This window comes from Pan troglodytes, chromosome 11 (genome assembly GCF_028858775.2).
Source record: "Pan troglodytes isolate AG18354 chromosome 11, NHGRI_mPanTro3-v2.0_pri, whole genome shotgun sequence".
Taxonomy (NCBI): domain Eukaryota; kingdom Metazoa; phylum Chordata; class Mammalia; order Primates; family Hominidae; genus Pan; species Pan troglodytes.
The window spans coordinates 3676117-3699232 of record NC_072409.2 but is presented as its reverse complement, the minus strand read 5'-3'; the positions used below and the strand labels follow the sequence as shown (position 1 = coordinate 3699232).

The following is a 23116-nucleotide window of genomic DNA, read 5'->3' as shown; positions in this document are numbered from 1 at the left end:
GGTCTTTCCCGAAGCATGCCGGGCACAGGCGGTGCACGCTGAGGATATCTGACATGTCAACACAGCCTGTCACGTTGGAGCGGGGAAGTGGGGTGGGCTTAGGACAAGCAGCCTCAAAGAACTGTGGGCTGTTGTTGAGGGAGGGGACTGAGTCCCAGGCACCTCGGGGCCATCTCCAGTGCTGTGCCAGGACCCATGTGTGCCACACACATGCATACCTGTTCACATATGCACACAAGGCATGCCATACCATATACATATGCATAAAAGTGCGTGCACGCACCCATGTCACACATACACATGCATGTATACTGTGCACACGACGTAGGCCTGTATGTCACACACACACACCGCACACGTGAATGCAAAACATATGTGCACAGTACACATATGGCCTCCTGCACCCATGTGCACACCTGCATCAACATGGTACCGGACACATGCACGCACACGTATGTATGCACACACATAGTCACACAACACACCAGCCAACCCCAGATCCTGGCGCTTGGCCTGCAAGCGGGCCATGGGCCTACAAGTGTGGGGTTGCTGGCTGGGCTTCCCTGCGTCCAGTGGGTGTTTGGCCCTGCAGGAGGGCTGGAAAACAGCACGAAGAGGACAGCAGCAAGTGAGACACAGCACTTCACACACTCATCTCATGGCCAGGGCAGGACAGGGGCAAGGCGGCACATCATGCTCCATATCCTGGGTGGCGATCGGCCTCTTCCTTTCCAGGGCAAGGGGGCGGCTCAGGAAGGAGGCGGCTGCCATCGTTGGTAAGAGGACGGAGGATGGGGAGAAAGCAATGAAGGGTGGAGAAGGGGCGTGTCTGAAGAAGGTCGGAGGTGACACCTGTTGCCCTGCTCAGGGATTGGATGTGTGCCATGAAACCTGGCAGTTAGATGTGACATCAGAAGAGAGCCACAGGCCACTGCTGGGCAGGGCATCAGGTTGGTTCCTTGTGCTTGTGTGCCAGGGGCTCTGATAGCACCTGGGAGGGGGACTGTGGGGACCATGGGCCTTTCTGAGGTCGTGGTCAGACTGCTTGGAGGTTCTTGGGGTCAGAGTCCACCCGTCTGAGAGGGCAGCTGCAGCTAAGAAATTCCTGGGGTGCCTCAGTGCCTCAGGAAGGGTCAGGGCACGGCCCACTGGGCAATTCTGACCTACAGCCAGCCTCTTAGAGGCCCAGGGTTGGGTCCTGGAAGGCTGCAGGCTGAGGTCTCTCTGGGGTTTCTTTGGCTGTGCACGCGCATTGTGACCCAGCCCCAAGCTCCAGCTTCCTGTCCCCATCCCCTGAAAAACCACGAGCTCACCCAAGCCCAAGCAGGGGCTGCCCACCAGCCCCTGGCCCTTTGTTTCCAGGCTGCCAGCACCTCCCGCCGGCCAGTGCCGGGCAAGGCTCCACCGGGAGAGGAGGCTTCATCGACCAATTTTCCTGGTCTGTAGTTTGGAGCTTGGTTTCATATCACAGGATGCGTTGTGAAAATGCTCTCAGCATACAACATGAAGTTGTGATCCTAGCTTTGTATTTGAAAGACAGTGTGTGCCAGATTATGGCGGCTGGGCTGGGCATGTCCTCTCCAGCACACTGGGGAGTGGCTGCCGGAAGCCCTGGGTTGAGAAGGATTCTGAGGGCACCAGGGCAGAGTTCTGCCTAGGGCTTTCGTGAGCTTCGGGCAGAGCTGTGTGTTTGGTCCACACAGCCTGGAGGGGGTCAGGGGAGGCTGAGATTTCCTGTGATGAAATGGGGAGACTGTGGCTCCCAGGGGCTGGTTGCCTGGCTGGTAGGTGGCTGGGCTGGACGTCTCCACATGCTGACCTGGCTTCCAGAGAGGAGCCGACTCTGAGTGAATGTTCCAGAAGGAGGAGTGCAGGCTCAGGAACTGCCAGGGTACCACTGACAGAAGGAGGGGCGTCCCCGCATCCACAGCTGCCTTCAAGGTCTGTGAGGGGCGGCTCCAGGCCTGGCTGCATCTTAGAATCTCATGAGCAGTTATGGCTCCTGAATCCCAGGCCCCCTCAGACCCACCACATGGAGTCTCTGGGGATCCCAGGGTTCCGCGGGAGTCACCTGCTGGGTAGGACACAGTGTGTGGCTGCGTGTGAGTCAGGGAAGATGCCTCTCTCACCCTGGACCCATCACACCTTTCATCAGTCTAGTGATGGACACGGGTCTCAGGGATGCAGGAGGACTTCAGTGTGGCCCTCACTGTCTCCATCCAGGACCCCCCATGATAACCCTCTAGAGCCCCCTCAACTGTCCCCATCCAGGGCTGTCAGATGTCCCCTCCATGGGACCCCCATCCAGGGCTGCCCAGGCTCCCCCATAGTACCCCATCTAGGACCACCCTGTAACCTCCCCATAGTACCCATACAGGGCTGCCCAGGACCCCCCATGACCCCGTTAGGGCTGTTCTGTGCCTCTCGTCACCCCATGGCACCCCATGACTGTGTTTGGATCCCATCACTATCTCGTCTCTGCTCTGAACAGTGGACTAGCCACAAACCCACAGCCCCGAGGGCAGAGCTGCAAGTCCCATGTACCTGAGCCTCTGGACTCGCAGGAATCAGGTGGCCCCAGGGGTGGCCCAGGGCAGAGGCAGGTGTCTCACTGGAGTCCTGCGGGGTGGGTTACAGCCTTTCCCTCTGCTTCAGCTCCTCCTCCTCCCAGTCCTTGTGGGGGTGCAGACATCACAGAGCCCTCTTCTCAGCCCTGCCTGGAAGGTGGCACAGAAGGAGCGCTAGCTCGTGCAGCCATGGGGCTGGCCCGTGGGAGGTTGCTGGGCTTCAGGGGAGGCATCCGCTCTGTCTTGGAGCCTGGAGCAGATCCCTCACTACGGCCCCATCTGCCTGGGGTCCTGCAGAGAAGCTCCTCCTCAGCAGCCTTGCTGGGCACCCAGGTGTTCAGGGGCCCCTCCCTCACCTGCGTGTGTAGGGAAGAAGCAGTGGGCAGGCTGGAAAGAGCCCTGGGCCAGGATCCAGGTCTAGAGCGACCCTGCTTCTGCAGCACTCTGAGCCTGAGCCTTAGCACCTGCGCCTCGGTTTCTCCTTCTCCACGGGGGTGGTGTAGGGCCTGGCAGACCCTTGCCCTTTGGCAGTGGTGCCCGCAGAACACACCGGCTCTTTCTAGTGTGAAAATCCACCTGAGGATTTGGTGGGGAAATGATTCGAACGAAGCACGTGCATTTGCAGAGGAGGGGGTTCTCGAAGTGAAGGGACCTCATGCCCAGTCCTACTATTGTGTGTTCACTGCTGCAGTCTGGGGGTGTGGTGGGCAGGCCACAAAGCAGGGCTGGCTGAGGGCCAGGTCAGCCTGGGATCAGAGCGCCGGGCACCTGGGGACACCTCAGGCTTTGTCCCGCTTCGTGGGTGTTCGTTACCTAGCCTTGGGCCCTGATGGTCGTGCAGGTGTGCCTGGGTGCTGTGTGCCCACATGCACTGAGACCAGTGCCAGCGCCTTATGCAGGGCCTGCAAGGTATGGCTGCTGTGCTGGACACCCTGGGGTATGGGGTTGTGCTGGACACGCCCATGATCCGAGGAGCTTGGGGCTTCCGGGGAAGCAGAGCTGGATCCAGGGATGTACCAGGGCCCAGGACCACAGCTGCCCCTGAAGGCCCCTGAGGCTTCTCTTCCTTCTTTGAAGTGCCTTTGGAGAACATATATTCAGATGTCAAATTGCCAGTTGAAAGGAGAACATATTTTATTTGAATTGGATGAAATGTGATCCAGAAGTCATGTTGCTTAATAAAAGTGTGTGGTTTTGATTCACTGTTCCTCCTTGTCTGCTGGAGAATTTGAAAAATGGGCCAGGAGCCTCTGACATCCAAAGATGGGGGAGAGAGAGGAGAAAGAGGGAGAGGGAGGTGAGGCAGGTGGGCAGCTCTGCTGGCCTCAGCGGGTGGAGAGTGGGGCATCCCGTTTGAGGGTTGGTGTCGGGGAGGGAAGGTGTGAAATGCTGAGGGCTGTGCTCATCAGGGTCTCACTCTTGCTTCCTCCTCAAAATGCCCCCAGTTTACTGTGATGGGGTCTCAGGGGCAGGGGGCAGCAGCAGGTAGCTGTCCTCGGTCACTCCCCGTCCCCGTGCTCTGTCCCTTTGTGGGCCACAGCCCCCGAGGTGAAGTCTGGAAGGAGAGGAACCTGTCACCCAGCGCCCTCCTCAGCCCAGCAGATGCCCCAGCCCAGGGAACAGGTGCAAGCTCAGCTCCCGACGACCGCCAACCCTCAGCTGCTTCCTGCACCGCTGTCCTGAGGCACCGCTGTCCTGAGGCACCCTGCGGAGAGGAAGGACCCGGGTTGGAGGGGGCTCGGCGGTGCTGTCCATGATGTGGGGTGATGCGGGGGGTTATAGTCCCTGAAACTTCAGATGAGGCAGTAGGTACGTGGCGGCCAGGGACGCCCCATGCTCTGGGCCTGATGCCTGCAGGGAGAGCACCCGTCTCTGTGCTGCTCCATCTGTTCTGAGATGTGGAGACGGGGAGGCAGGGCTGGGTCAGCTAGTGTCAGGGGCCCCGCTGCACGCATAGGCTCCAGGTCCTGGCCACTGCTTCTGTGGCTCTGCAGTTGGGGCCAGTGATGTCTCCTGTACCAGCCTCTTCTATCTGTTAAATGGAGGTGACAGAAATTTCCCTTGTGAGTCCTGAGTCCTGAGTCCTGCAAGGGAACGGGTGCTGGCATGCACCCAGGCACCGGACGGACCTCAGAACCCTGGCTGCACCCTTCTGGATGAGGCGAGGCAGGGGCAGGTGGGCAGAAGGGCTGAGGCCAGGCTATGGCACAGTAGTGCCGAGAAAGGTGGGTCCGTCTGCCTCTGACTCAGAGGCAGGTATGGATGTGGATGTGTGGCTGAAGTCAGGAGCAGGAACTTACCACCTGGCAGAGCTGCTGCCTAGAGAGTTGGGTGGGCTTGGGGAGGGTTCTGAGCTCCTCGCTCATCATTTGAGGTTTTTAAACACAAGTTGGGGTCACCCATGATAACCACAGACACATACCCCACTCTCTTCCCCTTTTTGGTGCTGAGAGCCGTTTCCTGTTGAGCCCCGAGGTCCTCCCCTCGGCCCCTGCCTTGCACCACTCCCTCCCCTCTCAGGAGCACTGTCCTGGCTGCTGTGGCCTCTTCCCTGCCACCCTCTCACACCTGCTGTTGGGCCCCCACCCTGTGTCCTGCATCAGCCCCCTGCTGACCCCCAGTTCCTCCAAACCTACTGCCTGCTGAGGGCTTTTCCTGAGCACATGCCTTCCCCCATTGACCTCAAAATCTTTTGCATTACTTATTGAGTGCCTTCTGCATGCAAGGAGTTTTGCCTGGAGGACTCCACAGCTCTGTGAGGTCAATGCTGCCGTTTTATGCTAATTTTTTCAGAGAGAAAGCAGGGAGCAGAGAGGTGTGTGTGAACAGGCTCATCCCAGGCCACACAGCCAGGCAACGGCTGGAGCTGGCATGTGGGCCGGGCCTGTCCGGCAGCACAGAGCTTACTGCTTTTCCAAGTGTGCCTGCGGGCTGGGATTCCCTCCGCCCCGCCCGTGTGCGCAGTGGTTGTGGTGCTCCCACCCGCTCCATCCAAGTCTCAGTGCCTGTCTTGCTGTGGCCAGACCCTCGCACCAAAAGTCTTTGTGGAAGAGAGCAGCCCTCGGAACAATGATGGGTGTGCGCACAGAGCTCACAGCTGTGAATGTCTCCCAGCCCTTCCCAGAACACTGGCACCCTGGGACTGAGGGTGATTCGCCAGGGTCAGAAGTACACAGCGCAAAGCCACGTCACAGCCACCGCGGCTGCAGGCCAGAATCTTCAAGGCAGAGACAAAGCTGTCACTAGACTCCTCCTGGCCCAGAGAGGGGCCTCGGCGGGGGAGGTGGTGCCTCTGCTTGGTTGGAGTGAAGGTTCTGATGAACCAGGCTCAGGTGAACCAGGCTCGGGTGAACCAGGCTCGGGCGAACCAGGCTCGGATGAACCGTGGAGAACTTGCCATCCTCCAGATGGGGTTGGGCACCCTGACCCTGCAGCCCGCTGGCTACTGTGGCTCTGGAAAAGTGTGCAGATGTGATGCAGGGTGGCAAGATGAGCTCCAGACCCAGAGCACTCAGCACCTGGCCCTGCCCCAAGTCCCCTTGCCTGCGGCACCATCTCTGGTGGCGGGACCAGAGACGCCACCGTCTCCAGGACCGGAGCACCTGGACATGGTCCTCCAAGTTCTTTTCCCTCCCTTGAGTGTGGTGGGGCGTGTAGTGGTTGGCATCTTGCAGGCTGCCTTGGGCTGATCCTGCCCCAGCTGCTGGGGGACCCTGGACAGGTGACCTCACAGGTCCTCGGTTTCCTCTGTTGTAGAGTGGGGATTAGTTGGACACAATTCATAGGGTTCTTGAGGGCACAGAGAGACCACGTGCAGGCTCTTTACCTCGTACTTGATCTGTGGTAAACATGATATAATTCGTCATCACTGTCATTACTATAATCATTACTATATTGGTCGGCTTCTATGCATCTGATTATGGTCAAAAGATCCTCTGCTTTGGAACACCCAGGGTGCTGCCAGGGTGACTCCTAGTGTGCCTGTCATCTTCATCTCTGCAGATAGCGTTTATGAGACCTGCATTTCCTATTCCTAGTAGCAGCCCTTTTATTTCTCCTGTGTACACATTGTGGTGAGAGAATAATGGAATAAATTGTTTACACATCATGGTTAGAGGAAGAAGGAATAAGTGCTTGCATGCTTTTCCTGGCTGACACAGTTAGACTGTAGGCTGCTCACAATGAATCCGAAAGTTCAGCTGTTAGCAGCGTGGGTTCATCCGCCTTGTAGTGTGGGGCAGTACTTCCTTCCCTTTTGTGGTTGAATGATATTCCATTCTATGCATATACCACACTCTGTTTATCCATTTAGCTGTCGGTAGACATGTGGGTTGCATTTGTCTTTTGGCCATTGTGACTAATGCTACTATGAACACTTGTATACATTTATTTGTTTGAGTCCCTGTTTTGTTTGGAGGGTGAACTGATTTGGGTGAATTGTTTATGCATCTGTTTCAGTTCCTGAGATTGGAATTACTGGTCATATGGTAATTCTAGTTTTAACTTTTTGAGAAACCAGGCATCACCTCTTTAAAAATACTCTCTTCCCCAGTGGTTGAGGGGTAATGGCAAAGGAGGCAGGGTACCTCCAAGCCCTCGGGGTCTAGGGTGGGTGAGAGTGCAGGCTGTTTCTCACAACAGGCAAAAGCTGCCAGCACTGCACTGGCATCTGGCAGGTGCTCAACAGGTGTCTTATAAATGGATGAGTGAATGGGTGGTGGATTGATGGGTGGGTGGGTAGATGGGTGGATAGACAGATGAATGGATGGGTGGATGGGTGGAAGGATGAGTAGAGGGACGGAGAGATGGATGGAAGGATGTATGTATCTAGATGGATAGATAGATGGATGAATTAATGAGTGGATAGATGGCTGGGTGGATGGATGGACAGGTGGATAGGTAGATGGATGAATGGATGAGTGGATGGATGGGTGAATGGGTTGAAGGATGAGTGGATAGATGGATAGATGGATAGAAGGATGTGTATGTGCAGACGGATGGATGCATGGATGGATAAGTGAATGAGTGGACAGACGGATGGAGGAGTGGATGGATAGAGGGTTTAATGGATGGATGGATAGACAGATGAATGGGTGAATGGATGGATAGATGGATGGATGGGTGGATGGGAGAATGGATGGATGGGTGAATGGATGGAAGGACTGGTAGATGTAGATGGATAGGTGGATAGATGGGTGAATGGATGAATGAAAGAGTGGATGGATGGATGGGTAGATGGATGGAAGCATGTATATATGCAGATGGATTGATGGATGGATGAGTGAATGAGTGGACAGATGGAAGGATGGATAGATGGTTTATGGATGGATGGATAGGTGAATGGGTAAATGGATGGATAGATGGATGGATGGGTGGATGGGTGAATGTATGGGTGGGTGAATGGATGGAAGGACTGGTAGATGTAGATGGATAGGTGGATAGATGGGTGAATGGATGAACGAATGAGTGGATGGATGGATGGATGGATGGATGGATGGGTAGATGGATGAGTGAACGGATGGATGGATGGATGGATGGATGGATGGATGGATGGATGGGTAGATGGATGAGTGAACGGATGGATGGATGGATGGATGGATGGATGGATGGATGGATGGATGGGTAGATGGATGAGTGAACGGATGGATGGATGGATGGATGGATGAATGGATGGATGGATGGGCCAGCCTAGCTTGAGTGTCTTTTGTGAGTGGCAGCTTCTAGGGAGAATGTTTGGCTCTGAGGACAAGCTCGTCTTGTGGCTTGGTCTGGACTTTCCCCTGCTTCAAGGCATGGGGCTGTGTCTCCCAGGTCCCCATGCGAGTGCTCTGTGAGCTGCTTTTTCATGAGCGTCTCTTCTTTTCCAGGGTGACATCCAGCAGCTGCTCTTTGTCTCGGACCACCGGGCAGCTTATGATTACTGTGAGCACTACAGCCCTGACTGTGACACCGCAGTACCTGACACCCCACAGTCGCAGGACCCCAATCCAGATGAATATGTGAGTTAACTCTGGCTGGGATCTTGGGGGGCATGAGCAGACTACTTGGGATGGTTGGTGAAGGGACACATAAGCCATGGGACCCTTATTTTAAATAAATCCACTGGGTGAGAATTTGGAGGGACCTAGGAGGTAAACATTGGGAAATCTGACTCACTTTACTAAATAGCACTGCCCAGAATGATAGGGTCACAGAGTTTGTCATCAATAACCCTCTCCTTTAACCTTTTGAACAAGCTCCTTGATGGTGAATGCCCAGTGCTCTCTCACCCTTGGGCTTGACCTTGATGGGGTATTTGTGAGCACAGATGCCACAGGTGTCCCCCATGGACTCGATCCACTGGAGGGGCCATGTGCAGCTTGCCAAAGAGGACGGAGCCTGGGCTTGTCTACTGTAGAATGGCCAGCCCTCGGATCCCTTGAGTGTAAAGTGTACTGTAGAGTGGCAGCCACGTGCCTGACACCTTTGTCCCTCTTCCTGGGACCCGCCATGTCCATGGGTCAGCTGTCCTCCCCCTCCTGCCCCACACCCTCGCGGCACTGCAGTTTTTCTTATTTGCAGTTCTTCCTATCACCTCTGCATGAAAATGCTCTCCCACGCCCTGGGCCCACTGCCTCTCATTTCTCATCCGTAATATTAAATCCTGTTTATTTCTCCTTGGGTCTTCCTTCTTTCACCACCAGTCAGGAAAGAAGGAAGGGTAGCTTTCAGGAAGCTGTGGGACCCTGTGGCCCAGGCCACATCTTACAAACCCCAGGAGGGGCAGGACAGAGCTCCCAGCCGAGTCCCTGCTGCCCCGGCCTCCTGCCAGGCTCCTCCCAGCTCCTGGTGTGGGAATGGGCTCGGGACGAGGCCTACTCTGTCCCAGTGAAGCCCTTCCCGTGGGGTCCCTGGGCTTTGAGACTTGGGGCTGAAGGCCCGGGAGCCTGCTGGTGACATGGTGACGGCTGCACAGACTGCCATTCTGTTGGTTGTTCTGGCCTGGGTTCCAAAGGGCCAGAAGCCTTCACCTTTGAGGGCTCATCTTTCTCTGACTGCTCGAGGGGACCTGGTGTTCCCCCTGCTTTCTCTCTTGTGCTTCTGATGAGGCTGCGTCAGCTTTCCAAGGAGCTGGAGAGGGAGGAACCCCATCCGGGGACCCACAGGGAGGTTCACACCTGGGGCTGGACGGGGCATCGTGGCGTGCAGATCTGGAGGTTGCGGAAGGAAGGACAGCAGGCTGGTCGCTCTGCGGGCTCTGCTGCTTCCTCACGGGGCCGCAATTCGCTTTCAGTATACGGAAGGAGACGGCGAGGGTGAGACCTATTACTACGAATACCCCTACTACGAAGACCCTGAAGACCTAGGGAAGGAGCCCACCCCCAGCAAGAAGCCCGTGGAAGCTGCCAAAGAAACCACAGAGGTCCCCGAGGTCTGGGCTGAGCGGGGGACGGGGTTGGGCTGGGCCCCTCGAGGCCATGGTGCAGGGGAGGGCGAGGCCAGGAGAGGTTGTGTCAGGGTAGAGGGTTGGGGGCTGTCTGGTGAAGGTTGCGGGGGCAGCTCAGTGAGGGAGCCGGCTGTTGCCATCCGAGCTTTGCTGTCACGGGGCGTATCGGGCTTTCCGCCGTGAGGAGGACGTTGGGAGATGCAAGGTATACAGGGGAGCATCTGCCAGCATCTCTGGGCCCTGGCCCCGGTCCCCACCCTGTACCAGGCACAGGGCTCTAGCAGGCCCAGGATGAGTTTGGTTCTCGGGGTTCCTTAAGTGTAGGTGCAGCTGTGGTGGGAGAGGAGAGAGGAGAGCTCAGGGGCTCCCCTGGGGGGGTGACGCAGTCTGAGGTCGGCCTCGCGTCCTCCCCGCTCTGGGCTGTCATCCCCTCACCTCTGAAATTGGGGAGGGTTGTGAGGGTGCGTGAGCGGCAGTGAGAGCCGGAGGGTCACACCTAGCAGGGCCTGGGCCCCGTGCAGGAGTGTGTATGGGTGGGTGTCCTCCTGGGGAGGAGGCTGTCCAGCCTCAGAGCCATTGTCAGAGGTAAAGAGGGTGGGGTGTGAGCATGGGCGGTGTGTGTGTGTGCATGAACGAGTGTGTGTGAGCATGTGGCATGCGGGCACGGGTGTGCTTGAGCCTGCGTGTGTGAGAGTGTGTGTGAGCGTGTGTGCATGCAGGCATGGGTGTGCATGAGCCTGTGTGTGTGTGAGAGTGTGTGTGAGCGTGTGTGCATGCAGGCACGGGTGTGCATGAGCGTGTGTGTGTGTGTGTGAGCGTGTGTGCATGCAGGCACGGGTGTGCTTGAGCCTGCATGTGTGTGAGAGTGTGTGTGAGCGTGTGTGCATGCAGGCACGGGTGTGCATGAGCCTGTGTGTGTGTGTGAGCATGTGGCATGCAGGCATGGGTGTGCATGAGCCTGTGTGTGTGTGAGAGTGTGTGTGAGCGTGTGTGCATGCAGGCACGGGTGTGGTTGAGCCTGCATGTGTGTGAGAGTGTGAGTGTGTGTGCATGCAGGCACGGGTGTGCATGAGCCTGTGTGTGTGAGTGTGTGTGAGCGTGTGTGCATGCAGGCACAGGTGTGCATGAGCCTGTGTGTGTGAGCGTGTGTGTATCCTTCCAGGGAAAGGTGACCTGGTCATCTCACATTGCTCTGAGAGCCTGGAGTGTTTTGCTACTTTTGTTTTTTAAATACTGAGATATGATTCGCCCTTTTCTGGTGTGTAACTGGGTGGGTTTGAGTCCATTCTGAGCACGCTTAGTGACTGGGGGCTTGCAGCTGGGCTGCCTTCTTCCCACTTGCTCTGCCCCCAAGCGCCATGGATGGGGGTGGCCCCTGCACCCAAGAGGTCTCTGGGCCTCTTGACAGGCCTGGGCTCCAGGCGTTGCCACTGAGATGCCTGCACCCGGACATGCGGCAAGTCCCAGACCTGGCACCGCTGCCAGCCTCCGCCCTGACTCCAGCTGTCTCTGCCCTTGGCTCCCAGGAGCTGACCCCGACCCCCACAGAAGCTGCTCCCATGCCTGAAACCAGTGAAGGGGCTGGGAAGGAAGAGGACGTTGGCATTGGGGACTATGACTACGTGCCCAGTGAGGACTACTACACGCCCTCACCGTACGATGACCTCACCTATGGCGAGGGGGAGGAGAACCCCGACCAGCCCACAGACCCAGGCGCTGGGGCCGAAATTCCCACCAGCACCGCCGACACCTCCAACTCCTCCAATGTAATTTCTTTCCTTCCCATTGGTTTGGTCTGGGCCAGTGGGCCAAGGGCCAGGGCTGGGGCCACAATGCTGAGCTCCCTTCTTACTCCAGTTCTCACCTTGGTGTCCTCGGGTGGCCCCTGTGTTCCACCACACCCTGGCCCTGGGCCCTTTGCAGCTGGGTGGTGTAATACTTCCCAGGGGAGGCCATTGCTGAACAAGTTTGGAATCCCTGGTTTGCTGAGTTCATCTCAATGTTGTCAATTTTTTGCCTGGAAAATGGGTAGAATGACCCCAGCCCTTCCGGTCTTTGAGGATTCAGGTGGAAATTGGATGAGGAGGGGGGTGGCTTGTGGACAGAGTCCCTGCCTGTGGCCTGGGTGTGGCCAGGCAGGATGGGGCTGGGAGCCAGGATCCAGACAAATACAGCGAAGCAGGAGCTGGGGCCGCCCCGGCTGGGACGGGGGCTGACTGTCAGCAGACAGGCCTGAAAGCTCTGCCCGAGACCTTGGAAAGTTAGTCCGCGTCTCTGGACCTCGGGGTTCTCCTTTCCAACATGGCACTGACAGTTCCTGTCTCTGGGGGCTGTGAAGTTTTCAGATTCAGGAGGAGCCTTGCATAGCATGTAGCACATGGCCGATGCTTAACACAGCCACTGTGTGATGCAGAATCTCCACTGCCAGAGAGGACACCTCGTTCCAGTAGGTCCAGACCCCTGCGTCTGCAGCACCGCACTGGGATGCATTATCGCAAGACCCTGGGGCTGTGGGGTGCAGCCCCTGCCTGAGCGGGTGCACGGGTGTGCCAGCTCCATGGTGTGCCAGCTCCGAGTTGTCAGACCTGGAGCCCTCAGAGGAGGTCTCTCCCAGAGGGGGGTCTCTGCCCAGTTGACCGGGTATCCATGGTGCCAGCACAGGGCCTGATGGATCTGGGATCTCTGCCCAGTTGACCGGATAGCCACAGTGCCCGCCCAGGGCCTGATGGAGAGGCAGTGCCTGGTGCATTTGCGAGGCAACCCTGCGCCTTCCTCTCCCTCTGCAGCCAGCTCCGCCTCCAGGGGAAGGTGCGGATGACTTGGAGGGGGAGTTCACTGAGGAAACGATCCGGAACCTTGACGAGAACTACTATGACCCCTACTACGACCCCACCAGCTCCCCGTCGGAGATCGGGCCAGGAATGCCGGCGAACCAGGATACCATCTATGAAGGGGTGAGAGGGTGCAGGCCCCCGTTCTGGGTGGGGCTGGCGGGGCATCATGGGGGCTCCTGCCCAAGAGCCTCCTCAGGGGTGGGGCTCTACGGGCAGCTCAAGTGTTGCACCCTATTCCCAAAACTTTATTTTTAAAGAGACCTCGGTGCCTCGAATTTGCTCTGAATAACGTGTGTATCGGAGCATACTCTCCTCTGGGCCTGTTTCTTCGTTAGTAGTCACATGGGCTCCCGTGGGCCTGGCCTCTGTCACGCTCCTGCCATCCTCCTGGGCCTGGGGAGATGCCCAGCTATGATAGTGCCCTCGGCCTTGCGAAATCAGGCAGATTTTGTGTAATCTGGACTTTCTTTCTCACTTTTCTCTCTGATTCTCTTTCCATCTGCCTTTTATCACCCCCAGATTGGAGGACCTCGGGGCGAGAAAGGCCAAAAGGGAGAACCAGCGATTATCGAGCCGGTGAGGACATTTTCTCATTCCCTCCCTGCGCCGGGGTGTCCGCTGCTTGGGGTCACAGCGGGGTGTGTAGGGTGTGACCAGGTCCGTGGGCCCCTGCACCTGCGCGCACTGGGTCACTTCGAGCAACCACCTGGTCTCGTGGAGTCCACGCACCACTTGTCCCCAGGACTTGTGAAGAATCCCCTTGGGTAGGGGATGTTCTGGACTGTGATGGAGGGGGCGGGATAGGTGCTGATCAAAGCCGGTCCTGCACCCAAGCTCTGGGCATCTCAGTGCTGGTCAGTTTCACCTGGGATGAAAAGCAGCTCAGAGCTATCGAGGCGGAGGCGGAGTCCCCTTTGAGGGGTGGAGGAGAGGATGTAAATGGCCCATTCCCTGTAAAAGATGCGCGCGGCAGTGGTAGGGAATAGTTAACACGTGGCCGTACCTCTCCGCGTCTGTTATGCAACCGTTTGGAGTAAGTTTACAGAAGCTGTTGAAACATGGAATACTGTTTATGAAACTTTATCAAGGGAATGAAATAAAACAGCACTGTGCTGAAATTCCAGCTGAGTAAAACCCAACTATGTTAGGTAATGAGATCACGGGTGAGTTCAAAAAGTTACTGTTGATAATGCCCTCAAGCGTGGGACTGTAGCGAGGACATTCTAGATGCCCCTCCTGGGTTGGCACGTTTGGTGGGGGCCCTGCCCCATACTGGGGTGTCCTTGTCCCATAGGGGGCCATGGTCTGGCTGGGAGGCCTCCAGTTCTCCCTGGGGTCTCAGAGCCACTAAGGTCTTGATGCCCTGCCCCGCCGCCGGCAGGCAGGATGCCCTGTGATCAGCTGGGCAGGGAGTCCTGCCGCTGCATGTGGTGGGCACGACCGGAGAGCAGGGAGGAGCCAGCACCAAGGCCCACCCTGCCATGTTGTCCAAGTGCCCACAGGAGGAGGTGCGCGTCCTGCACCACGGCCAGTCACGAGGCTGGGGGCAGCTGTTTGTTCTGCCGCCAGGACTCAGTTCCTGAGGGCTGAGCTCAGGATACACCTTGGGTCTCCCAGAAGCCCCCTGACCTTGCAGTTCCCGGAATGTGCAGTCACGGTGACCCGCCACCCTACTGTAGAGCTGGGGACATTCTCTTGGAACCTTGACGGATGGCACTTAGCAGGCCTTTATACCCCTGGAATCTGTTTGAAGCCTATGGCCAGGGCAGACGGGATGTGTCCCATCTCTGGGGTGGAATTCCCAGGGTCCAGGGCTTCACCCCTTCCTGGCCTATGGAAGCATCTGGATGGCTCTTGTGGGGCTCTATGCCCTTGCTCCAGGCCCAGCCCAGGGGTGGGACCTGCCGGTGCCTACAGACACATCCTTTTCTCGGACCCCCTTTCCAGTGCTCTCTGGGGGTCCAGGGAAGACAGAGCTTGTCTGAGGCAGAAGGGTCATGGGCTGCAGGGCAAGGGGGTGCAGAGGCATGAAAGGAGACTCTGAGGCCAGGATCCCCCTGCTCAGCAATGTGGAAAACCTCAGAGCCAGGCCTGGGCTCAGGGACCAGAGCAGCTGTGGGGGAGAGTGACTGCCGTCCACCTGGGCGGACTCACCCAGAAGCAGGGGGCTGCGGGCCTGTTCTGCTCTGCCCAAGGGTGTTTGCCAGAAGGTGAACAACAGCAGAGGCTACATCCAAGGTCCCAGCCCCAAGCTACACTTGTTATTGAGAGGTGGGACATCCGGCTGCATTTCCCCAGACTTGGCCCCCAGGTGGACTTGAGGTTGGCCTTGGGCTTCTTTTGTGCTGTCCCCATTGCTTCAGTGAAAGGGGGTCCTTGCTCGGGGAGGAAGATGGGATCTCAGGGTGGGCAGGTGCCCCTGGCTCTGCAGGATCCCAGTTCGGTTTCCCCTCCCCGCTCTGGGAGGGCCGGACTGAAACCTTTGAATGAGCTTCGTGTTGGCTTATGTTCCCGAGTAAGCTGGCTCTGTGAGTGTAGACGTGGTGTCTGGGCTCCAGGAGGGGGTTGGGAGTGTGGGGTGGGCGCAAGTTTTCCACTGCCAGGCACCCGGGAAGGCAGCAGTGGGCAAGGGTGGGCCAAGGAGAGGGCCGAGAGTCGAGGTGGCCCCACAGGAACATCATGGCTCTGGAAAGTCCAGTTCACCTTTGTTGGGAAAAGCAGCAGCCGTCTGGATGCAGTTAGGAAGGATTCCCTCCCCCGGGCCCCAGCCTGCTCCAAGTGTCCCGTGGCCTTTGGCCAGGCCCCCTGCAGAGATCACATAAACAGTTGGAATTTCTCAACCTGGAACATTGCCAGATATCCTTGGGTCCAAGCTGCACATAAACAGATGGCCAGGTCCTGGGCTCCTGCGGGAGTCCCGGCCCGTGGAAGGGGGTGTCTGTTGTCTACCCCACCTGAGCTCCCTCTTGGGAGATGCATCTGTTCCAGGGGCGTGCCCAGGTCTTTCCCACTCAGTCCCGCTCCCTCTCATTGTCAGCCAGACCAGAGGCTCCCTAAAAGGACAGGAATCCACAGAACCGAGAGGAGACAGGTTCATCCTTATCCCTGTGCTTCCAGCCAGGAAGCCCCCAGACTCAGTGGCTGATTTTACCTGGGCCACATCCATTAGGGGCATCCAAATCACCATCTCCACTTGACACTGTTTTTTGTTTTTAAAATATGTGCTGTTTACCAGATGGGTGGACCCTCCATTGAGATTGTCTTGAGTTCTGCCAGGTCTGAGGTCTTTTATTTCTTTTGTTAAAATTGTATGCATTTGGCCGGGCGCGGTGGCTCACACCTGTAATCCCAGCACTTTGGGAGGCTGAGGCAGGCGATCACCTGAAGTCAGGAGTTCAAGACCATCCTGACCACCATGGCAAAACCCTGTCTTTACTAAAACTACAAAAAAATTAACCAGGTGTGGTGGTGGGCACTTGTAATCTCAGGTACTCTGGAGGCTGAGGCAGGAGAATCAGTTGAACCCGGGAGGCGGAGGTTGCAGTGAGCCAAGATTGCGCCACTGCACTCCAGCCTGGGTGACAGCGTGAGACTCCATCTCAAAAAAAAAAAAAAATTGCGTGCGTTGAAGGTGTGCAGCATGTTTGATAGACTTACCCAGGCACAGACAGACACAGTGAAGTGATCCTGCACCCACCACCACCACCCCATAGTTGCCTCTTTTTCTTCTTTATGGTAAGAGTGCCTAAAGTCTACTCTTTTGGCAAATGACATCTACAGTGCAATATCATTAACTATATTGAGGCGTTTTCCTCTCGTTCCTCTTTCGCTGGGTGAATTTTGAGAGTGGCGTCCGTGGTTGGGTGGGCCGGGGCGGGAGCGGGGCCACAGCTTGCCTGGGAAGGTTCAGGCATCCCCACCCTCAGGCGCATTCATCCAGCTGTTCCCAGCTTCCTTCAGACGCTGACCTGGGATGATCTGGGGTTGGCTTCCCTGCAAGGTCCCCGCCCGCGTTGCCCCAGTTCCCTGAGAAAAGCAATTTGCGTGTCTGGGAAGGCAGCTGCTGTCCCTGGCCCCTTGATGGCCAGTGGTTTCTCCCTTAATCCCAGCTCAGCCCTGGGCTTTCTCAGCTGCCTTTGTCAGAGAAGGAAATTGGAAAGCTGGCATCTTGGAGGCTGCTTGGATGAGCTCTCTGTGTACAGCACACACACGGGTGTCTCTCTGAGTGTGCATCTGTGTAAACACAGTGCAGAGCTCCCCAGCTGGGGCAGGATGGGAGGGGTGGGGAGATCTGTGTTCCTCCCAACCGGGAGTCCCCTCATCAGTCTGGTACCCAGCACCTCTGGTGACAGCCTCTGGTGGCCTGTGGCCTGGCTGGACATCTGCGGCCCCCCCAGCCGGGAGTCCCCTTGCCAGCCTGGCACCTAGCACCTCTGGTGACAGCCTCCGGTGGCCTGTGAACTGGCTGGACATCTGCAGCCCCCTGGCCGGGAGTCCCCTCACCAGCCTGGTACCCAGCACCTCTGGCAGCAGCCTCCGGTGGCCTGCGGCCTGTGGCCTGGCTGGACACAACCTTTGACTTGTCAGAAGTGAGCTCTCTTAGTCCATTGTGAGCTGCTGTTACAGCACACCACAGTCAGGGTGATTTAGAATGAACAGGACTTCATTGGCCCACAGTTCTGGAGGTCAGGAAGTCACATATAGAGGGACCACATCTGGCGAGGGCCTTCTTGCTGTGTCCTCACATAGCGGAAGGCATCGCATGGTGAGAAGGAGCGGGAGAGAAGGTGACTGCTGCCATCCTGTCATCAAGAGCCCACTCCCACCCTAACGAGCCCGCTCCCATCGTAGCTGCATTCACCCATACAGGAAGGCAGAGCCTGGTGACCTAATCACCTCCTGAAGATCCCACCTCTCAACACGGTTGCATTGAGGATTCAGTTTCCAACGCATGACTTTTGGGGAGACACATTCAAACCCTAGCACATTCTGTCCCAGCCCCCAAATTCATGTCCTTCTCACATACAGTTTACATTCACTCCATCCGGTACCCGCATCACCTCAAAAGTTCAAAGTCCAGAGTCTCACCCAAATCAGGTACTGATGAGACTTAGGCTCAAATTATCTATCTTGAAGCAAATCCCTGTCCAGCTGTGAGCTTGGGGAATGAAACAAGCCTCATGCTTCCAAACTACATGGTGATGGGGAGAGGGACAGGTTCCCATTCCAAAAGAGAGGCATGAAGAAAGGGGTAGCAGCCCCGAGGAAGTTCAAAACCCCACAGGACGAACCTTTCTAGAATAATCTTTCACTTGGTGTGCCACCTCCTGGGCACACTGGATGGAGGCGGCCCCAGGGCCTCAGGCAGCACTGCTCATACAGCTTTGCACAGCAGGTCTCAGGAGTTGGAGCCTCGTCCTTGCTGCCCTCCCAGGCTGGCGCTGTATGCTGGTGACGCTACAGTCCTGGGGTCTCAATGGTGCCTCCACTTCCATAGATCCACCAGGCGTCATCCCAGGGAACTCTCTGCAGAGCCTCTGCCCCTGTGGCTGGTTTCTGCGCGGGACCCCAGGCTGTCCATGCCACCCTTTGACCTCTAGGTGGAGGGCGCCATGGCCGCAGTTCCTGCCTTCCTTCCCTGCAGCTGCAGGATAATCAGGACCCATGGGTGTCGCCGAGGCCACACCCACACCCTCCAGAGCTGAGCCAGAGCTGCCCCTGGGCCTGCTGGAGCCTTGGCTGGGCGGCTGACGTGTGCTGTGTCACAATGTGAGGAGCCGACACTTGAAGGGGTGCAGGACAGGGAATGCTGAGTTCCTGGGTACCTCTTTGAAAATGTGGTCCCCCAGGTCCTAGCTTGCCTCAAAGATCTCTGGCTGCCTCGGGGTCATTCTCCATTGTCTTGTTGAGTAGCACCTGGTTCCCATCTGTCAGAGCAAGTCCCTTGAGGAACGGTCGCCCTGAAGTCGTCATGGAACACGGAGGACTCTTGGGGCGTTGGGGGTGCCTGACCCTGGCGTTGCCAGGTCAGAAGTGGAGAGAGGAATCCCGCCCTGGGGAAGGGGTCGGAAGTGGGGGTCTCAGGGCAGGGAGCCCCATCCTGCAGGGAGCCGCTCCCACTGCTGCCTTCACAGCTGTCCACATTGCCTTTCCCAGGGCTCAGGCTGACCCAAGAGCCAGGAGGCCCTGTCCCCATTGGGGTTAGAGTGAGGCCTGGGTGTGCTTGAGGCAGATGGGCCCTGTGGTGAGGTGAGGGCCAGAGGAGGAGGGCTGAGTGGGCAGGTGGACATGGCAGGGTTTCCCATGGGTTCTGGGCTGCTGCGTGCATGGGAGGATGCACCTCTTACCTGGAGGGAGGCGGGGTCTGGAGGTTGCAGCCCCGGGGCCTGACGGTGGTCCTGGCTGGGGACAGAAGTTCAGCCTGGGGCTGGGGCACCTATTTTTCCCTCATCCTTCCTAAATCCACCCGAGTCCCCTTGTCCTGGCATCCACCTCCTCCCTCGAGTGGCTTTGGCCTGGCGGACCTGCCTGGCACTCCCCTGTGGGGTGATGCAGGGAGCCTGGTGGTCTCAGCTCCTTTTCCTCATCTCGGCGTCTTCAGGTGCTTCTCGTGGCGCTGGTCTTGCGGGAGCCTGTGTCTGTCACTGGCCGCTGGCCCGGGTTGCTCTTCTGCCAGTGAGTGCCGGGAGGACAGCCACTGAGGCCCCACCACAGGCCCCCTTTGCAGTCTGTGCTCGTGACTCCCCAGGACAGCAGGAGCTGAGCCAGGGCCTCTTGTGCATGCAGCTGAAGGCCGTCCACACGACTGGGGTCTGGGGTGTCGGGAGGGATGGGCTGCGGTCTCAGACGCCCTCTCTCTGTCTCCCCAGGGCATGCTCATCGAGGGCCCGCCTGGCCCAGAAGGCCCCGCGGTGAGTATCCGGCTTTCTCCTGTGACTTGCAGAAGGTGCTCTTGGTGGGGTGGGGTTGGTGACACCCCTTATGTCTCCTGGATGGAAAAGAGGGGGGCTCTCCACTTTTGCAGATCCCCTGGGAGCCGGCGCTATCCCACCCCCACCTCTGCCTTGGTTGGCCAGTTGGAACTCGGACCTTGCCCTGCGGCCCCATCTTCTAACTGCCCCAACTTTATTTTTAATTCTAGGGTCTTCCCGGACCTCCAGGAACCATGGGTCCCACTGGCCAAGTCGGGGACCCTGGAGAAAGGGTAAGAGGTTGACTGTGTTTCCTGAGATCACACAAGGTGTGGGGCTGCCCACGCCTCCTCTCCACACTGTGACCCGAGCTGTCCCTGCCTGTGGAGGTGACCCAGAGACTTGTGTCTTCAAATCCCCCCTCACCCAGGCACTCCTCACACCAGCCCCGTTTAGATGTTTCTGGGGCTGAACTGTGGCTATGGGGAGAGTGGGGCCCCTCGGGGCCCAGGGAGCCTGCCAGTGCTCAGCCCAGACGGTGGCCTCAGGACCCTGCAGTTGCCCAGCAAACGGCCGCAGCAGCAGTAACCACAGCGGATGGCTCCGGGGCCTTTCCCACTCCTCGCCCCCGGGCAGCCACACCACGTGGAATTGGCCGCCCCCCTTGCTGGGTTTGGGAACTTCCTTGGTCTGGGTTGCACCTGGCTCACAGGCTCAGAGGCATCCTCGGGTGTCGCTCGCCGCGGGAGGAGATGGAGGGAGCGCTGCTCCCTGGCCGCCGCGATTTCCTTCTGACACCTGGTGGGTGCTCTGAGTACTGCGGCCTCCTGTTGTCCGGTGGGGCGGGAGTTTTCTCTTCCTGCTGTTGGAATGAATGTGGATTTGAGTGCAGAAGGACTAAGAACTGATTCCCGGACGGCTGGGTTGTGGGTGGGAGAAACAAGGGCTGCGTGCGGGTGTTCGCGGGTGTTCACGCCAGGGCCCTGCCTGCTGTCCGGGGCAGAGTGAGGACCTTGTGGGTGTTGTGGTGGGTGGGTGCAGGGCAGGGTCTGGGCGTGTGAGAAGGTGGCTTGTAATGTCAGAGCGCAGTGGCTGGGGATGCTTCCCAGGTTACTGCACGGGGAGGCGTTTGGGGAGTGTCTTGTGCAGTGCCTGGTGGCTTTGCAGCAGTGCTCAGGAAAGGCGGGCCAGGGCCCAGGACAGTAAGTCCTGGCCTTGGACCTGGAGGTTCTTACAGGTGCTCAGTATCCCTGGAAAGCTGGGGAGGGGCAGGACAGGTGAGGTCAGGCAGCAGGACGCAGGGGCAGGCGGCGGCAGCCTTCTTGGGAGCAAGAGCCGAGCCAGTGGGGATGCTTGCTTGGGGAGGAGATGGGAGCACTGAGGCCGGCCTTTGGAGGAGAAGGATTCAGGTCAGCTATGCGGGAGGAGGTTGTTATCATTCTGTGTGGCCGGGTGACCTCTGAGGGCAGTACGCATCAGATTGGGCCACACAGTAAGGTTCTCTGCCACGTTGGCTTTTCACGGTCAGGGATTTGGTGGCCCAGAAGAAGCGGGTCTTGCTCCATGGCAAGGGCCGTGGCAGGAAACGGAGCTGGGTGGGGGCTTGGCTGGCCTCTGGAGCACAAAGCTTTCACAGCATCCCCGGCCTGGCAGCCACATCTCCAAAACTCCAGACAGGCAACAGCGAGTGGCCGCTGCTCTTGCCCAGCCAGGACCGGCCAAAACTCCAGACAGGCAACAGCGAGTGGCCGCTGCTCTTACCCAGCCAGGACCGGCATGGCTGGAGCTCTGTGCTGGGGGCTGCAGCCACCCCAGCTCGCTCTGGAGACCCCTCCCCCCAGATTCGCGTGAGATGGGGCGACGGCCAAGCTCCCCCTCCACAGAGCTGCCTGCGGATGGGCCCACGGGTGTGGCTGGGTTCGTATGCAAAGGAGAGTGCATTGCATGGCACTGGGAGCTGTTTTCTCTCCCAGATGTAGGACAGGGTGGTACCCACAGGGCACAGATGCCGGTTGACACACAGGGCACCCAGATGCTGACTGACACTGCCTCAGTGGTGTTCCACGGCTCCGTCCTCCTTCTATCCATCCAGCATAAAGATTTGTACTGAGTACCTGCAGGGCTGGGCACTGGTCTAGCCTGGGGATCTCAATGGTGTGAACCACAGGGATGCTGGTTCACACCTCACCACGCGGTCCCTGCCTTTGGGCTGATCCTGGCTTCGGAGTCACTGGTGGGTGGCCCTGCCAGTGCCCTGTGACACCGTGACCAACCCAGCTGCCGTGGAGGAGCCAAGGGCCCTGACTGGAGAGTATCGTTGGTTTAGGAGCTGGTCCTCCTCAAACTCACATCAGGGCCCAGGAGCATGAGGAGCATGAGGAGCATGAGGACTGGGGTCATGAGGACTGGGGTCATGAGGACTGAGGTCATGAGGACTGGGGTCATGAGGACTGGGGTCATGAGGAGCATGAGGACTGGGGTCATGAGGACTGAGGTCATGAGGACTGGGGTCATGAGGACTGAGGTCATGAGGACTGGGGTCATGAGGACTGAGGTCATGAGGACTGAGGTCATGAGGACTGGGGTCATGAGGACTGAGGTCATGAGGACTGGGGTCATGAGGACTGGGGTCATGAGGACTGAGGTCCTGAGGACTGGGGTCATGAGGACTGAGGTCATGAGGAGCATGAGGAGCATGAGGACTGGGGTCATGAGGACTGGGGTCATGAGGACTGAGGTCATGAGGACTGGGGTCATGAGGAGCATGAGGACTGGGGTCATGAGGACTGAGGTCATGAGGACTGGGGTCATGAGGACTGAGGTCATGAGGACTGGGGTCATGAGGACTGAGGTCATGAGGACTGGGGTCATGAGGACTGAGGTCATGAGGACTGGGGTCATGAGGACTGGGGTCATGAGGACTGAGGTCATGAGGACTGGGGTCATGAGGACTGAGGTCATGAGGACTGGGGTCATGAGGACTGAGGTCATGAGGACTGAGGTCATGAGGACTGGGGTTATGAGGAGCATGAGGACTGGGGTCATGAGGACTGGGGTCATGAGGAGCATGAGGACTGAGGTCATGAGGACTGGGGTCATGAGGACTGAGGTCATGAGGACTGGGGTCATGAGGACTGAGGTCATGAGGACTGGGGTCATGAGGACTGAGGTCATGAGGACTGGGGTCATGAGGACTGAGGTCATGAGGACTGGGGTCATGAGGAGCATGAGGACTGAGGTCATGAGGACTGGGGTCATGAGGACTGGGGTCATGAGGACTGAGGTCATGAGGAGCATGAGGACTGGGGTCATGAGGACTGAGGTCATGAGGAGCATGAGGACTGGGGTCATGAGGACTGGGGTCATGAGGAGCATGAG

General features: G+C 58.0%; 1 protein-coding gene across 2 annotated transcripts in view; it reads left to right on the top strand.

Moving 5' to 3' along the window:
• Nucleotides 1-23116, top strand: part of COL5A1 (collagen type V alpha 1 chain) — a 210389-nt gene that overhangs the window by 81185 nt on the left and 106088 nt on the right. For both annotated transcript variants that reach the window (XM_016962039.4, XM_016962040.4), the window contains exons 5-11: nt 8435-8566; nt 9841-9978; nt 11520-11759; nt 12780-12947; nt 13347-13403; nt 19697-19738; nt 19969-20031. In XM_016962039.4, the coding sequence (XP_016817528.1) occupies nt 8435-8566; nt 9841-9978; nt 11520-11759; nt 12780-12947; nt 13347-13403; nt 19697-19738; nt 19969-20031 (840 nt within the window). The remainder of the gene's footprint in view (nt 1-8434; nt 8567-9840; nt 9979-11519; nt 11760-12779; nt 12948-13346; nt 13404-19696; nt 19739-19968; nt 20032-23116) is intronic.